This window comes from Erythrolamprus reginae, chromosome 2 (genome assembly GCF_031021105.1).
Source record: "Erythrolamprus reginae isolate rEryReg1 chromosome 2, rEryReg1.hap1, whole genome shotgun sequence".
Classification (NCBI taxonomy): Eukaryota; Metazoa; Chordata; class Lepidosauria; order Squamata; family Dipsadidae; genus Erythrolamprus; species Erythrolamprus reginae.
The window spans coordinates 227,773,717-227,792,268 of NC_091951.1; the positions used below are offsets into that span (position 1 = coordinate 227,773,717).

The 18,552-nt window shown below is 43.7% G+C and overlaps 1 protein-coding gene across 3 annotated transcripts in view; it reads right to left on the reverse strand.

Annotated features, from left to right (window-relative positions):
- Nucleotides 1–18,552, reverse strand: part of LOC139162115 (LDL receptor repeat-containing protein egg-1-like) — a 44,631-nt gene that overhangs the window by 649 nt on the left and 25,430 nt on the right. For 2 of the 3 annotated variants that reach the window (XM_070742153.1, XM_070742154.1), the window contains 5 exons: nucleotides 16,400–16,528; nucleotides 14,445–14,552; nucleotides 10,639–10,875; nucleotides 7,896–8,433; nucleotides 934–1,045 (listed from right to left, as the gene is read on the reverse strand). In XM_070742153.1, the coding sequence (XP_070598254.1) occupies nucleotides 934–1,045; nucleotides 7,896–8,433; nucleotides 10,639–10,875; nucleotides 14,445–14,552; nucleotides 16,400–16,454 (1,050 nt within the window). In that variant the 5' untranslated portion in view covers nucleotides 16,455–16,528. Of the gene's footprint in view, nucleotides 1–933; nucleotides 1,046–7,895; nucleotides 8,434–10,638; nucleotides 10,876–14,444; nucleotides 14,553–16,399; nucleotides 16,529–17,161; nucleotides 17,456–18,552 lie in introns of those variants that run through there. The other variant, XM_070742155.1, reaches the window with a different exon arrangement.

Genomic DNA, 18,552 nt, shown 5'->3' on the forward strand with positions numbered 1-18,552 from the left:
AAGACACAGTTAATTTAAATAGCAAACTATCCTTCAATCAGTCTCAAAATCAATTTCTATAGGGAAAGAAAGGTTGTGATTCTAGAACTTTTCAACTCAAAAAAACTGCACACAGGTTACTATCCTTGATTTTAAATTATATTCAAATATTTAAATTATGTTATAAATTTATAAATTATATTTAAATATTTAGAAACATAGAAGATTGACGGCAGAAAAAGACCTCATGGTGCATCTAGTCTGCCCCTGTACTATTTCCTACATTTTATCTTAGGATGGATATATGTTTATCTCAGGCATGTTTAAATTCAGTTACTGTGGATTTGCCAACCACGGCTGCTGGAAGTTTGTTCCAAGCATCTACTACTCTTTCAGTAAAACAATATTTTCTCATGTTGCTTCTGATCTTTCCCCCAACTCACCTCAGATTGTGTCCCCTTGTTCTTGTGTTCACTTTCCTATTAAAAACACTTCCCTCCTGGACCTTATTTAACCCTTTAACATATTTAAATGTTTCGATCATGTCCCCCCTTTCCCTTCTGTCCTCCAGACTATACAGATTGAGTTCATAAAGTCTTTCCTGATACGTTTTATGCTTAAGACCTTCCACCATTCTTGTAGCCCATCTTTGGACCCGTTCAATTTTGTCAATATCTTTTTGTAGGTGAGGTCTCCAGAACTGAACACAGTATTTCAAATGTGGTCTCACCAGCGCTCTATACAGTGGGATCACAATCTCCCTCTTCCTGCTTGTTATACCTCTAGCTATGCAGCCAAGCATTCTACTTGCTTTCCCTACTTCCTGACCGCAGTAAATTATTTAAATTATATTTAAATATAAAGGTGCTATAATTCATTCAAGATTATAGAGAAAGCTACCCAGTGTATGTGCTTGGGACTGAAATAAGACTTTAAAATATTAGAAGCTGTTACCTGGCCTGGGTCATAAGCAGCATTGATGCACGTTTCATCTTCAACAAAGCTGTCAGATTGGTTATCCTTCTGGTAGATGGCCAATGTTTTATCAGATTCCGTACTGGATGCCCTTTGAGAAAGAGAGACAGAATTCTAATGTGTACAACAGTTTAAATGCCAGGTTGTTTTTCAGAGTTGTAATTTTACATTAGCATTAGTCCCATTACCACATTTCCAATATCATGTTGGCAACTGCCTCATAAAGACCATAGTTGTTGTTTATTTCAAGATACCTTCATAGTCCTACACATAGGTCAATACTCCATGAACTACAATGTGTTCAACAGCAAAAATAACCAAAGATCAAGAACAGCGAAACACACAGTTGAGGCATACCAACATAGGCAACACCTCCTGTATAAACAGAGGCACAGAATCAAGATCAGTACTGTTTTATAAAAACCTTGTAAGATCACAGCTGGAATATTGCAACCAATTTTGGTCACCATACTACAAAAAAGATGTTGAGACTTCGGAGAAAGTTCAGAGAAGAGCAACTAAGATGAAACTAAATCTCATGTCATCTGGAGACTAAAACATAGGAAGAACAACTTCAGGATTTGGGTTTGGTTAATCTAAAAAAAAAAGTGTTGTATCCTGGAATGGCTACCTTGTAACGCTGTAAATAGTTTGTTCCTCTTTTCCAGCGCTGTCTGAGCCCAAGCAGGAAGTCGCTCCTGATTGGCTCAGACGCGGCCGGCTCTCGCTTTGGCGGGAACCGCAAAAGTATAAAAGAAGCGGTTTCTCCCTGCAGAGCCAGTCGGTACTCGCTGAATTGTCACTTTACCTTGCTGAGCTGTCACTTGTTCTCTGAGCTGAATAAAAGTACCGATTGCTCAAAACCCTGTCTCTGGGTCTACTTCACTGGCGACGAACGAACGGAAGAACTTCGCGTGCAACATGGACAAAATCCAGATCGGCCAGGCTCCAGAACTCTTCGATTCCGAGAAAATGACATGGGACGAGTACATGGCCACCTTCGAGATATTCCTCGAGGCGGCGGGAATGCAGGACGCCGGAGCCGATCGCAGACGGGCTATTTTTCTCAACTACTGCGGCGCAGAGATCCGTAGACTTGCCCAAACTCTCACCGAACCAGAACAAGCAAGAGCCACAGCGTGGGACGTCCTTCAGCAGAAACTAGCGAGCCATTTCAAACCAACCAGACCAGCCATGGTTTACCGGCATCAATTTCACATGATGGCTCAGAGAGAAACCGAGTCAATCAGCCAATTCACAACGCGGCTTCGAACGGTACTTGCTCAATGCAAGTTTCAAGACCCGGAAGCTCGCCTTACCGACGCCTTGGTTTTCGGCATGAAGAGCAACACGGTGAGAAATAAACTCCTCACCGAAGAAGAGCCGACTCTACAGACCGTAATTAAATTAGCACAGACCGCGGAAGCAGCCGACGCAGCGGCAAGAGAATTAAAGGAGCACGGAAGGCGAGAAATCATTGCCAAAATCAACGCCGAGTCTCCCAGCGCCGTGGGAACAGACGACCTCAACCAGCCGACTAGAAACGGGGACGACTGCCTCCTCCTGCAAGACCAGCCGAGACATCCTAGAGCTACTCACCCAGCCCCCTGCGCGGGCTGCCGGGGAAATCACCAGCGCCATCGATGCCCCTTCCGAGACGCGACTTGCCACCGTTGCAACCGGAGAGGCCACATCGCCATCGCATGCAGGGCAACGGCGCCAGAAGAAACGTTTGCCACACAACAATACCAGCGACCTCAAAACCAACCCCCCCAATCGCGAGAAAGGAGACCGTTCCGCAGCTCGGGTCAAAGGAACTACTCAAGCGCTAACCGCGACTACAATAGAGGTAACTCTAAATTTTCCGTGAATAACACGGCAACCAAAAAGGGGGCTAAAATTGTTATCTCATTGTTACTAAATAACCAGCCTTGCTCAATGGAGCTGGATACGGGCTCGAGATATACCATCATGCCCTGGGAAAAATTTAAACTATACATGCCTAATGTGTCTAAGGCTGACTTAACTCAAACCTCATTGGTGATCAGAGACTTCCAAGGGGGGGTAATCTCGGTCCTGGGAACAGCAAATGTACCTATTGCCTTTAAGAATGTGAAATGTACCCTTCCCATGCTTATTGTGACGGGGGCCAAACACTCCCTGCTGGGTCTAGCGTGGATGGAACCGTTGGGGATCGAAATTTCGGGTGTGTGTAATGTAAAATGTGATAATATGCCTAATTTTGTGAAAGAGTTCCCTGAAGTGTTCAGCCCCACCTTGGGATTGTATAAGGGACCCCCTATATCTTTCTCTATTGACCCCAAGGTCCCACCGGTCAGACTGAAACCTCGCAGGGTTCCCCTTCCGCTTCTCCCCAAGCTGGACATGCAGCTGGACAAACTCATTAGTCAAGGTATTTTGGTCCCTGTGGAACAGGGGCCATGGGAAACTCCCATAGTGACACCACTGAAGCCAGATGGCTCTTTAAGAGTTTGCGCTGATTACAAATCAACCTTGAATAAGGCACTCCAACACCACCCCTACCCCATCCCGGTCGTGCAACAACTCTTACACTCCCTGGGGGAGGGGAAAAGGTTCGCAAAGATCGACCTGGCCCAGGCTTACCAGCAACTTCCGGTCGATGAACAAACAGCAAACGCCCAAACGATTGTAACACACAGGGGGGCTTTCAAATGCACGAGGTTACAGTTTGGGGTAAGCATAGCCCCAGGAATATTCCAGAGCATCATGGAACGCCTATTGTCAGGGGTAAATGGGGCAATTCCATATTTTGATGACATCTTAATTGCAGGGGAAAACCAGGGACAAGTGAACAAAAGAATAAGGGAAGTACTTAAGAGGCTACAGGACAAAGGATTACGAATCAAGCCTGATAAATGTGTCTGGGGAACTGACAGTGTTGAATTCCTTGGGTATAAAATAGATAAGGAAGGTATCCACCCCACAACAGAGAAGCTGAGAGCAATTAGAGAAGCCCCAGAGCCACAAGATAAGAATGAGTTGCAGGCATTTTTGGGCCTCCTTAATTTTTATTCCGTTTTTTTAAAGCAGAAGGCAACAGTAGCAGAGCCTCTCCATCGTTTACTCCAGAAGGAAGCCCGCTGGACATGGGGGAAAACTGAACGTGAAGCTTTTTCTCAAATAAAAAATTTAATAACTTCTAAAAGTGTAGTAGTCCAATATAGTGCTTCACTACCCATTAGGCTCACGTGCGACGCTTCGCCGTACGGCATAGGAGGAGTCTTAGCTCACGTTCTACCTAATAAGACAGAGGCCCCAATAGCATTCTTTTCAAGAACCATGACCAGCACAGAGAGGAATTATAGCCAGTTAGACAAGGAGGCTCTAGCATTAGTGGCAGGGGTAAAGAAGTTTCACAATTACATTTTTGGGAGAAGCTTTGAGCTAGTCACTGACCACAAACCCCTACTAGGCCTGCTAGCCCCCAACAAGCCCACTCCACCTTTTATGTCTCCAAGACTAATCAGATGGGCCCTTTTCCTCTCAGGGTATCAGTATGAGCTCACCCACAAGGGGGGGAAGGAAATCAATCATGCAGACGGCCTCAGCAGATGCCCCATAGCAGACTTGGTAGAAGACCCTGTTCCTGCCACAGATGTGCTAATGATAGAACTCGAGGAAAACCCACTAACCACAGCAAAAGAGGTAGCTGCACACACGCAGCAAGACCAAATCCTTAAACAAGTGGTGAACTGTGTTCTAAAGGGATGGCAAAATGATATTGTTAAACCTGAATTGTGTGATTTTAAGAACAAAAGGCTTGAATTATCATATGTAAAAGGTTGTTTGCTGTGGGGGGATAGAGTGATCATCCCCAAACGCCTAAGGGAAAAGGTACTCAAAATGTTACACGTGGGCCATCCTGGGATTGTCAGGATGAAGAGCCTAGCAAGGGGGCATTTATGGTGGCCAGGGCTTGATGCTGATATTGAAAGTTGGGTTTCAAAGTGTGACCCGTGCCAAGAGTCTAGGCCCAGTCCCCCCAAAACAACTCCGGCTGAGTGGGAACAGCCTGCTGGCCCTTGGTCTAGGATCCACATTGATTTTGCTGGCCCAGTGGGGTCTCAGTACTTCCTAATAGTGGTTGATGCTTTCTCCAAATGGTTGGAAATAATAGCAATGAACAACATAACCACAAGTGCCACTATCAAGGTATTGAGCAGACTGTTTGCATCCCATGGTTGCCCTGATCTATTAGTGTCTGACAATGGACCACAACTAACAGCCAGGCAATTTGAATTATTCCTAGATGGCCTAGGGGTCAGACATGCCCTCATCTCGCCTTACTCGCCCTGGGCTAACGGGTTGGCAGAACGTTACGTAAGGGTGGCAAAGGAGGCATTGCACAGGTCAGGCCCTGGAGATGTGCAACAGAACTTGGACCAATTCTTATTAACCCAGCACATTACCCCTAACTCGCACACACATGTAAGCCCTGCAGAGTTATTGATGGGGAGAAAGTTGAGGTCACCATTAGACAGGTTAAATCCAAGGTTCTGTGTGAATAATAACCAAATGTGCATGAAACCAGAAAGAGAAATGTATTTGGGTCAAAATGTATATGTAAAATGTTTTGATGGAAATGTAAACTGGATGAAGGGAATTATTGTTAAGCAAAACGCACCCAAGACTTATATTGTTAAACTGGAGGATGGTCGTTTGTGGAAACGACACATAGACCACATTCGGAAACGAACTGAAAACCAATTGCAACAACCCGCTGACTCGGACTCTCCCCCTTCAACAGACTTTTGTACATTGCCCGAACTAAGAAACACGCAAAGAGACTTATCGGGCCAGGGGGAACCATCCAGCGACGCCGAGCCATCCTCGTCCTCCGAGGCCTTCGTTGGGCCCGCCGGGCCAAGTCCGTCGCACCGGGAGAGCAGCGGCGAGCCATCCTCCACAGTCAGTGGCGAAGGAGAAAATGGACTGCGCAGGTCAGCGCGAGAGCCTCGAAGGCCTCACCGATTGGACGACTTCGTCACGTGGCTTTCTTGATGGATGAGTCCAACTATGAGGGGAGGGGTGTTGTATCCTGGAATGGCTACCTTGTAACGCTGTAAATAGTTTGTTCCTCTTTTCCAGCGCTGTCTGAGCCCAAGCAGGAAGTCGCTCCTGATTGGCTCAGACGCGGCCGGCTCTCGCTTTGGCGGGAACCGCAAAAGTATAAAAGAAGCGGTTTCTCCCTGCAGAGCCAGTCGGTACTCGCTGAATTGTCACTTTACCTTGCTGAGCTGTCACTTGTTCTCTGAGCTGAATAAAAGTACCGATTGCTCAAAACCCTGTCTCTGGGTCTACTTCAAAAAGAATTAGGGTGACATGATAGCAATATTCCAGTATTTTAAGGGCCGCCACAAAGAAGAAGGGGTCAAATTATTCTCCAAAGCACCAATGGGCAAGACAAGAAATAATGGTTGGAAACTCAACAAAGAGAGAAGCAACCTGGAATTAGGGAGAAACTTCTTAACAGTGAGGACAATTAACCAGTGGAACAGCTTGCCTCTAGAAATCCACCTTATTCTATTCTATTCCTAGGAAAAACTCAGCTAACATCTTGGACCTGAGTGAACAGTCAGGACTTCAAAGTCTTCAAAGTCTAACAAGGTTGGGGTCTGTTGAATCTCCTATATTGAATTCTATAGGATAGGTGCCGTGACAGAAAAACCTTGCCTCCTAGGCCCCTCAGATACATGGGTCACATTCAACATGAAACTAAACGTTTATTGTCATAAGTCAACAGTCACCTGAAAATAGAATAGAATAGAGTAGAATAGGGTAGGGTAGAATACAGTACAGTACAGTAGAATTCTTTATTGGCCAAGTGTGATTGGACACACAAGGAATTTGTCTTTGGTGTATATGCTCTAAGTGCAAGTATACTGACTGGATAGGACTGGGTTTTGAATTAGATAGCATTCCAAGAGCTTCAACAGACAATCTCAGGCCTATTTAGTCTTCATAATGCTTAGTATAACTTTCTGCTTGCTGGGTGGTCTACCTCCAAATTTATAGCGTCATACTTTCTAGCAGCAAATGCACTCCTAACTAGATGAATATCTACTCAAGTAGCACTAAAAATGCAATCGGTAGCACATGTGAAGAATCTTATCAGGCAGGATTCACTTGACCAATAGAGCAAGGTAGTACAATTTATTTTAAATGCCATCCATCCCAAATTCCTTGCAGAAAAATGCAATATAAATACAGTAAGCATTGTATAGAATAGACAACTTACAACTCCGTCGTGTCCGTTCCGACTTAATTATAGTTCATAAAATCATATACCAAAATGTCCTACCTGTTAATGACTACTTCACCTTCAACCGCAACAACATACGAGCATGAAATTGATTTCAACTAAATATCAACCGCTCCAAAATTGACTGCAAAAAAATACGACTTCAGCAACAGAGTAACCAACGCCTGGAATGCACTACCTGATTCTGTGGTTTCTACTTCTAACCCCAAAACCTTTAACCTTAGACTATCTACAATCGACCTCTCCCCCTTTCTAAGAGGTCTGTAAGGGGCGTGCATAAGCGCACCACTGTGCCTACCGTCCCTGTCCTATTGTCTTCTTTTGTTACTTTTTTATCATTACTTATCTAATGTTTTATTTGTACAAATTACCACCTTATAATTGTTTGACAAAATAAATAAAATAAATAAATAAAAATAAAAAGAGAGTGATGAAGTTACGGTTAGTAGAATTACACTCTAACGTCAAACACCAATTGTCGTTAATCCCAAAATGTTAGTCCTTTAAAGGGGAAATACAGAAAAACAGACATTAATTCCAAGATAGATCTGGAAGCAGAGAAATGTATTGCACCTGCCTATTTTCCCCACTGAACATGGGTTAATTTGAAAGAAGGAAAGAGGATAACCAAAGTTACCTTAGACGTGATCTTTGCCTCCGAAAGTAGATAAAGATCCCTGCAGCTCCCATAACAAGTAGTAAGACAGTAATGACACTCAAAACAACGGAACCAGCCATAGACCTTGGTTTCTCTTTTTCGCAGTAGTCACCACTATATCCCAACATGCAACTGCACCTTATTCTATGGTTTTCCACAGTACAGTCTCCTCTCATGTTGCAGGTGTCACTGTTACAAGCATGTGACCCCAAGCCATTTTGTTTGACCCCCTGCACCAGAAAGGGGTGATGCCATATCCCTGCTGCAGGTCGTGTAGGTTTTTGCCTTCTTCTTGAAGTACGGATCTGCGTAGTAGTAGTTGTTGTTGCACTTTTAGAGACAGTAACAGTAGTACTCTTGTGTTTTGTCTGTGGTTGCACATGAGCCTTTTTAGTGACAGGTTTCTTTGTGTGGATTTTGATGGGTGCCAGAGTTTTCTTTTCATGGAAGGGTTTTGTTGGCAGCTGTGTTGTCCAGGATGGAGTTATTGCCTGGAGTTTATTGACAATGTAGTGACCTGTCAGTAGAGAATATCATTTACATACATCACTTCTGAGTACAGCAGAATCAAGGTTGAATGTTTTGCAGCTGGCCAAAGGTTCTTAACAGAAAGAGTTAGCTGGGTTTCCTCCCCCCAAAACCCCTATAATGCCTACTCAAACGTTAGGTGTAGGGCATAGGGACAGGTCCAGGTTAGTGGAAAAACTGTCCTATTCTGTTGCTTAGATCCAGTGTTTCCCAACCTTGGCAATTTAAATATATCTGGACTTCAACTCCCAGAATTCCCCAGCCAGCAAATGCTGGCTGTGGAATTCTGGGAGTTGAAGTCCAGATATCTTCAAGTTGACACGGTTGGGAAACACTGGTTTAGATGGTACATACCAGCTAAGGCAGCACGTTCAGGGTTCTTTCAATTAAACAGTGCCACCTACTGGTACCCAGGGAATGTGTCTACTTGTCCCTCTGGAACAAGATCTCACCTGAAACCTGTGGACTCCTTCCATGTTTGATGTTCTCTAAAGTGCTGAAGACCCACCGGTTCTTCTCCAAGGCATTTGGTTAAAGTGGTGGAACCCCTTGTTGGATGTGTTTTTAATGTATATATTTTTTATATCGAGCAACTGAATTCCATCTTGTTTCCTTCTGTATTGTGTTTTTATTATTTTTAGATTATGAGCTGCCTAAATTTAGTTCGGGGGTCAGGAGGCTCCTAAAGTTAAAAAAACTAAAAGCTAAGCCATCACACTTTCATTGTCTGATAAATAAAGGTGTATGGTGGCATACATATAACCTTTAAAAATAGGCAATGCTTGCATTTCAACTAGTTTGACAAACTGACTTCCCCAGTTCAGATGTGATCACCTTTCACTGAAGTTTATTTTCCTTCATTCCTTTTATTGTCCCTTCTATAGAGATTCAGACTCATAACACCTTACCTGACTAAATATCCTGGAAACTCTGATCATTTTTATGTAAAACTGTTATGGTTGGATTAATATGATTGAAGGTAGCTAAATTTTGTTATACTGTCTGTAAAATTAGGCAGACCTTGACCACCTATTGATTTTAATTTAATTTAATTAATTTGACTTCTAAGCCATCCAATGTGACTCACTGATTTATTTTTTTTTACCATCAACTGCAATCTATTTCTATGCCTTGTTCTGTTTGGTTCTGTTTTGTTTTATTTTAATGTTTAATTATTTGTGCTGGTCCAGGATGGTGAAAAAAAAAGATCTGATTTTGATTTGATCCCTTTTTTCATATTATATTGGCATCACTCTACCTTTCTGAAAAAATTGCAGAGAACTGCATTTTTAAATATGATACTGACTGTTGAGAGATGTTAATCCCTTGTTTATATGGCTACAATTTCCAGGGAGAGGAACAAAAATGACTATGTAATTTAAACATGTCACACAGTATGTTTAGATTTGACTAATGTACTATTTTAGACATTTGATACAAAAACAAAACAAAACAACTTGAACCGGGAAATTTGATGGGAGGTTTAAAAATCTGATGCGCTAATCCCCTATTAATTTCTGAGTAACTATTGTTACGTGAAAACTACAGCCATTTGTTGTTTCCCCAAGCTGGTAGTCATAGAAGGTGTGGATTTTACTTTGAAATGGTCACTGAATTAAAGCAGGCTATTTTATGAAATAGCCATTTATTTTCAAACCCCATCTCGTAGTAAGTGCACCCTCCTAATGTGAATATCCTTCTCCTGCTTTTACTTTTAAATTACTGTTTCATTACATTGTCGTAAAAGGCAGGTGCTACATTATAGAACTATTGTATAAATTATTAACACTCTGATTATTTAGAATCTAAATTTTAGATAACTTAAACCTTTTTTTAAAAAAAACAAGAAAAGAAGTCTTGTGATTTCAAAATGATTATGATGATTTCAAGTCACTATGATTTCAAAAACGTTAATGTGGATATACATAAAGCTGCTTAAATTATGCATGGAGAGCCGAGGAGTGCTGATATGCATTTGTTTGTACAGTACTAGGGAAAGCACCTTATTTCAGTAAATGCAATCAGCCTATCCAACATTCAGAAGTTTATAAAAAGCATTTGTGTTAAATAAACAATTGATTTTTAACATTTAACAAAAATCCATTTCAACAACATATCCATCCTTCAGGTATTAATGAGCTGTTTCTGGAGCATTCATCTCTCTGATTGTTTCAATACAGGTTTTCATACTCACAATTCATCTCATCATATCCATCTTGGCAATCAAGATTCCCATCACAGACTTGCTCTTTTACAATGCATTTGGTGTGGTCCAAGCAGGCATGAAAAGGCTCCGAGCATTTCACGGCTTTGATGCACAGAGTACTGCGTTCTAAAATGTACCCGGTGGTGCACCAGCAGCTTCGTCCATGCGGATTTGGTAAACAGATCTGACTGCATCCCCCGTGCTTTTCCGAACAACCATTCCTCCCTGGAAACCACAAGACAGAAAATAATTGCTTCAGTTCTGTTTCCCGCTGCAGAACATGATAAAGCAAGGAAGGGACTCTTGTGAGTCCCTTAGATCAGTGTTTCCCAACCTTGGCAACTTGAAGATATCTGGACTTCAACTCCCATAATTCGCTGGCTGGGGAAATCTGGGAGTTGAAGTCCAGATATCTTCAAGTTGCCAAGGTTGGGAAACACTGCCTTAGATTGCAAGGCGATCAAACCGGTCAGCCTTGGAGGAGATCAATCCTGGCTGCTCTTTAGAAGGCCAGGTCCTGAAGATGAAACTCAAATATTCTGGCTACCTAATGAGAAGAAAGGACTCACTGGAGAAGAGCCTAATGCTGAGAAAGCTTGAGGGCAAAAGAAGAATGGGAATTACAGAGAATGAACTGGCTGGATGGACTCACTGAAGCAGTCTGTCAGGCCGAAGCTATCATTTTGAGCTGGAGACTTTGGCCTGCCACAAGTAGAATACTAGTGTGGGAACTGGGGAGGGGCAGTTGCATGAGAGGAAAAAATACTGGCCACAACAAAATTCTTTCCAGAGATTCAAGGTCATCTTTTGTCCAGCACCAGCCGGAAGTACAGGAGAGGATTGTAGACATGGAGAGACCCGGAGTGGTCCACGTAATGAACTTGTGGGTGTGGAGACAAGGGATGAACCTCAACCTGGGTGGAGGACTGTAGGAAAAGTTAGTATCGGGTTGACTAAAGTTCGTAAACAACATGGCTCTGGTAATAAATTGGAACTTGGAAGGTGTTCCAGATGGGAGAGACGTGGCACAAAGTGAATGTGAAAGCCTGACTGACAGCCAGGAAGATGTGGCAGACAGCCAGGAAGATGTGGCAGACAGCCAGGAAGATGTGGCAGACAGCCAGGAAGATGTGGCAGACAGCCAGGAAGACGTGGCAGACAGCCAGGAGGACGAGGCCACTGGGACGCAGGATTCAGCAGACAGCCCAGGAGATTTGACATACAGTCCCTCAGACAGTCTTTCATCTCTGGATTCTTCTGCAGATCAATATATTGATCTGCATAGCCAAAGAGCTATGCAAAGAAGGGATCGCTTTAAGGAGTATTACAAGTCATTATAGGAGCACCTGGGCTGGGTGTGGTTCTTATACTGAGGGTTGGGTATGGTTCCCTTAATGAGGGCTAAAGGTATAAAAGGAAACAACGGCCCAAGGCAAACTGTGGCTGTTTATCTGTATTATTTTGTGGGTCTTGCTCTGAAGTTTCAGTTCCGTGCCATGTGGAGTTTTCAACCCAGCTTTTTCAGACAAATGGGAGGTGAAAACTCTGGGACTTGCTGTTTGCTTCAAAGATTCAAAAGGACTCCTGAAACGTCTTTGCTCATTCCAGGTTGTCTTTGTTTGTTTTTTCCTGTGTTTTGTATGCGGCTGAAGTAAGCCTTGCACTATCATTGCTTTTGGACACTAAGAACTGTTTTGAGTAACCCTTTTTTGTTTATTTAATACAAGTTTGCTGATTAGCAGAGTACGTGTGTGTTTGATTTCTTTTCCTTGGACTATTACGCATTGCCTGAGCCAGTCAGGCAGAACAGAAGGAGGCCAAGGTTTCGACTCTGATTTATTGTTCAGATGTTAATTGGAATGCTAACATAGATAGCAGGAGCTTCAATGGCCTCTGTGGGGGGGATGGTAGAGGACAGGAAGGCCTGGAGGGTTGCGGTGGGTTGGACATGACTTTGCAACTAACAATAACAACAAGGAAGCAACTACTTGGCAATCTGGCTGGCATGCTGTTGGCATGGGGAGATATTCTGACACCACCTCACCAATTTCAACACCTAGAATAAGTCAATATATGAAATAGTCAATCTTTTTCCAGACGGTATGTTTTCCAGGAGGGTCTCACTTAGCCTATATGCCTAGGGGAGAGAGAGGCTCTCAATCCAAACAATGGCGGTTACATCCTTGTTCAGGATTGATGCTTAGAGAACATCCCACTTTTGGTAGGTCTAAAACTTAAAACTTTTACTTTCCCAAAAAGGTACCAAAGAATGGTATTGGGCAATGTAGTCCAAGTATCCCACAATGATAGCGGTATCAAACTTAATTTCATTAAGGTTGCATCAGGGTTATGTTTGACCTCGGGGGAGCCAGGGTGGGCGTGGCTAGGGCAGGCATGGCCAGCTTGACATCACTCGTGTCGGGGCGCCTCTGATGTCCCAAGTGCTCTGTCAGTGCAAACAGACTCCTGAGGTTTTTGACTGCCAGCCTCCTGCAATGCTCTGTCGGTAAAAATGGAGCTTGGAAGGGCCGCATTGCCATTCACTGGCGGAACATTGCAGGAGACCATGGCAGTTGAAAACAGAACTCGGGAGCCCGTTTTCGCTGCCAGAAGCACCGTGGGCCAGTCCTTTGCTGTTTTCAGGGCAGCCCCATGGTCCACATCTAAGTATTATTATTATTATTATTATTATTATTATTATTATTATTATTATTATTTATTAGATTTGTATGCCGCCCCTCTCCGTAAACTCGGGGCGGCTTACAGCAATGATAAAAACAATATATAATAACAAATCTAATAGTTAGAATCTAAAATAACAATAATACATTTAAAAAGGCTAAAAAGCAATAAACCCCAATATATAAAAAACATACATACAGTCGTATCATACATAAAAAACTATATAGGCAGGGGGAGATGTTTCAGTTCCTCCACGCCTGACGACAGAGGTGGGTTTTAAGGAGTTTACGAAAGGCAAGGAGGGTGGGGGCAGTTCTAATCTCTGGAGGGAGCTGATTCCAGAGGGTCGGAGCCGCCACAGAGAAGGCTCTTCCTCTGGGGCCCGCCAAACAACATTGTTTAGTTGACAGGACCCGGAGGAGGCCAACTCTGTGGGACCTAACCGGTCACTGGGATTCGTGCGGCAGAAGGCGGTCTCGTAGATACCCTGGTCTGGTGCCATGAAGGGCTTTATAGTTGATGACCAACACTTTGAATTGTGACCGGAAACTGATCGGCAGCCAGTACAGGCCACGGAGTGTTGTAGAAATGTGGGCGAATCTGGGAAGCCCCACGATAGCTCTTGTGGCCGCATTCTGCATGATCTGAAGTTTCCGAATACTCTTCAAAGGTAGCCCCATGTAGAGAGCGTTACAGTAGTCGAGTCTCGAGGTGATGAGGGCATGAGTGACTGTGAGCAGTGACTCCCGGTCCAAATAGGGCCGCAACTGGTGCACCAGGCGAACCTGGGCAACCCTCCCCCTCGCCACAGCTAAAAGATGTTTCTCTAATGTGAGCTGTGGATCGAGGAGGACGCCCAAGTTGCGAACTCTCTCTGAGGGGGTCAATAATCCCCCCCCCAGGGTTATGGACGGAATTGTCCTTGGGAGGCAAAACCCGCAGCCACTCCATCTTATCCAGGTTGAGTTTGAGTCTGTTGACACCCATCCAGGCCCCAACAGCCTCCAGGCACTGGCACATCACTTCCACTGCCTTGTGGGTTGGATCTGGCCCACAGGCCTTGAGTTTGACCCCCCTGCCCTATGACTTCTCAAAGTTATAATGAACTTTACCTTGTTGATATAGTTTGCTGTAGATCTTTATATCCACAAGTTTCTGTTTTGTTTGAAACCACCAGTTTTCTACTATTTCCAGTGGATTATACCACACCTTTATTGCACCTGTTAGGAAAAAATGTAATCAGATTTGAGAAAACATTTTGCTGCTACACAGAGGATTGCTATCAATTTACAAAATACCACATAACACTTGATTATTATCAAATATTATCAATTTTGCCACTGGCTAGAACCTATTAATTTCTATTGGGATACAATACCAGTAGTTCTCAACTTATTACCACAATTGAACCCAAAATTTCTGTGAATAGGAGAGACCATTTTTAAGTGATTGTTGCCGCATTTTATGACCTTTCTTGCCACAGTTGTTAAGTGAATCACTGCAGTTGTTAAGGTAGTAAAGCAGTTATTAACTTCCCCGCTTCCCCACTGACTTTGCTTGTCAGGAGGTCACAACATCTGATCACATGACTCTGGGGCACTGCAACCATCATAAATATAAGTCAGTTGGCAAGGAGGATCTGAATTTTAATCATGTGACCCACGAGGATGTTGCAACAAGTGTGAAAAACTGTCACAAGTCAAGTTTTTAAATGTCATCGTAACTTTGAGTGGTCACTAAACTAACTTACAACTTACTGTTGTAAGTTGAGGACTATCTTTATCACATTACATTATAACAGGCTAATAACTAGACTAAACACTGAACATTAAATGAACACTTGCCAATAATATATACCCCACCTCCAGACTTCCGTTGCCAGCCAAAGTGCCCGTTTTCGCACTGGTGGGATTCCCCTGCTGGGATTTCCCTGCAGCATCGCAAAATCCAGAGGTGGGGTTTCCCATGGAGGGGAGCCTCAAGGGAATCCCACCATTGCGAAAACAGGCTCTTCAGCTGGCAACAGAAGTCCAGAGGTGGGGTATCCCAGCGGCAGCAGCGGGTTCATAAGGTGAAAATAGTTGGGAAGAAGAGGCGAAAAAATCTTAAACTCCAGGTTTGTATCTCAAAAAGTTCGTATGACGAGGGGTTCGTAAGACGAGGTGTCACTGTATTGTATTAATATGGCTGGAGGCAGGTTTTGAATCTGAACTCACAAAATATTCATTGTGTAAGTCTTGACATAAAAACCTGATATCTGTTTCCCTTGATTCTGTGACATGTCATTGTTCTGACTCAAGTAAATGTCCCAAGTGACAAACTGCTTAATACATTAGGATTGAGCTATGGTGGCGCTGTGGTTAGAGTGTAGTACTGCAAGCTGTTTCTCCTGACCCCGGCTGACTGCAATTTGGCAGTTCGAATCTCAGTAGGCTCAAAGTTGATTCAGCCTTTCCATCCTTCCAAGGTGAGTAAAATGAGGACTCAGATTGTTGGGGGCAATATACTCGTCTCTTCAAACCGCTTAGAGAGGGCTGTAAAGCACCATAAAGCGTTAAGTGCTACTGCTATCGGTGACAGAGTGCTTCCCCCTTCCTTGGGAATTCCTATAGCAGTGATGGCAAACCTTTTTTCCCCCAGGTGCCTTAAGACTGTGCGCGCGCGCTATTGCATACACGTGAGTGCCCACACCCATAATTCAATGCTTGGGGAGGTCAAAACAGCTCCCTCCGCCGAGGGCCTCTGGAGGCCGGAAATGGCCTGTTTCCAAACTTCTGGTGGGCCCAGTAGGCTGGTGTTTCGTCCTCTGCAGGCTTCCCTGGAGCTGGGGGAGGGTAAAAATGCTCTCCCCCATCCCCTTGGAGGCTCTCTGGAAGCTAAAAACACCCTCCCAGAGCCTCTGTGTGAGCCAAAAATCAGTTCGCTGACAACCACATGCACGTTGGAGCTGAGCTAGGGCAAGGGCTCGCGTGCCAGCAGATATGGCTCCACGTGCCACCTGTGGCACCCGTGCCATAAGTTTGCAATCACTGTCCTATAGGGTTTGCGTTAGCTTAAGCTTGCTTACGACTGCGTGTTGCTGTTGTCCAGAACATCATTCCATCCCCTATTGCGAAGAGCATAAGGCCATGTATTCCTCCCTCAATGATTCTGTGCCCGGAGCCATCTAGACGAATGCTTTCCACGGAACCTTTGGCTATAGGAAAAAGAGCCTAGTCAGCAAAGTAATACAATAGGAAGAAGGAATTGCACAAGACGTTTGATCAAAATGAAATAGATATGTTATCTTTGATATCACTGGAGAGGGGCAGGATATAAATCCAATTAATAATAGTAATAGTAATATAATAATAATAATATAAATAATAATATTAATATAAATAATAATAATATTAATCATCATCATCATCATCATCATCATCATCATCCTTTATGAACTTTTCTTGAAACAGGACAGAAATTATGAGATTTCGAATGGATTTGATTACAGATAAGATATTGGATATGGCCAGAAGGCATCATTGGTTGCATTTTAAGAGAAGGGGATAAAAGTTACTTAAATTGTATAGAATGCGGGAAGTCATTTTTATATTTGTTTTCTAACTCTCTTATTTTTTTCCATTTCTCCCTTTCTTTTTTGCACCTTTTATTATTCGTTAAGGTTTTTTGTTGTTTGTATTAGTTTTTGTTATTGTGATTACAATTCTTAATAAAAGTACTATTAAAAAAGAAGAACATGTACTAGTCTAGGAGTATGGCCAGTTTTGTTTCATGTGCTAGGGAAACGAGCTGAACCCAGAGAATTTGATCCACACATTAGACTGCTTACCTTGGTCAGCCCAATAGAGCCAAGTGCCAGCATCCACTATTGTTAAACCCACAGGGATCAGGGATCTCCTCCAGATTATTCTCCGCCTACTCCCATCCATAGCAGCACATTCTATCGTGGGATCGGGTAGGCCGTGTTCACCACCTAAATCCACAATGCACATGGATGCAGTTGGGGGATGGACCACCACTGTGGTTGGGTTGTAAAGACCATCGCTAAGTACCACGTGCCTATATTTGCCTTCTGAGGCTGCCACTTGGACAGATGCATATTTATTGAAGAGTCTTGAGACACAGCTATGAGACGGTTCTTTATTTAAGCTCTTTTTGCAAGTGACAATCAGCTGAAACACGTCTCAGCTGGGCAAGGGAAAACCGGCTGTATTTATACTATTTTTTCTCCCGCCCAAAACAAGCTGTCAGCGCCTTAACCAATCAGGCGCTGGCTATTAGCATATTTTCCCTAGTAACAGTTACCTCAGGCATAAACAGAGTATTTAACACCCCTCCCTTTTCAGATAAAAAAAACATACAATTACACAGAGAGCCATGTGACATAGTCAGCCAATCGCTGCGGTCTTTGTATTGTCCTGGCTGACCTGCGCAGTTCATTTGGATCTCCGCTGTTGGCGGGGAAGGATGTCGGATCGTTGGTTCCTTCTGGGACCTCCAGCGGGCCTAGCTGAGCTCCAGTCTCTGGAACAGAACAAGTGGGCACCACATCGTTCTCGGCTGTCGTAGGGAAGGTCGATGGGCTGGGCGAGCTGCAACGAAGTGGTGAGTCCATTTCCAATTCGATTTCGGCTGGTGTTGCGTTGTTTCCTGTTGGAATTTCTGCAGTCCTATCCAGTTCGGATTCAGGGCATTTACGCAGATGGTCGATGTGCCTAGTCCAAACTCGGCCATCGTGTAACAATATTTCAAAAGTTTTTGGAGCTTTTTGTTGCAGTACAGTCCCTTTGAGCCAATTAAGGCCTTTGTCAAAATTCTTAGCAAATACACACTGCCCAATAAACATGTGTCTCTCAGAATCAACAGGCATAACATTAGTTGTACAGAACATGGGGTGCAATCTATCTAAAGTAGACCTGAGTTTCCTGCCCATAAGAATTTCAGCAGGGCTTCTACGGCTTGTGGCATTTGGGGTTATATGTTGAGCCAATAGGAATTCATCTAAGTGCTCTTGCACTTCCCCTGGGCCAGCCCTTCTTAAAGCCTCCTTGGCAACACGCACATACCTCTCAGCCAATCCATTAGCCCACAGGGAAAAAGGAGATATGAGCGCATGCCTGATTCCTAATTGGTCCAGGAACATTTCAAATTGCCTGGAAGTCAGCTGGGGCCCATTGTCAGAAACTATTACATCTGGGCAGCCATGTGTGGCAAACAAAT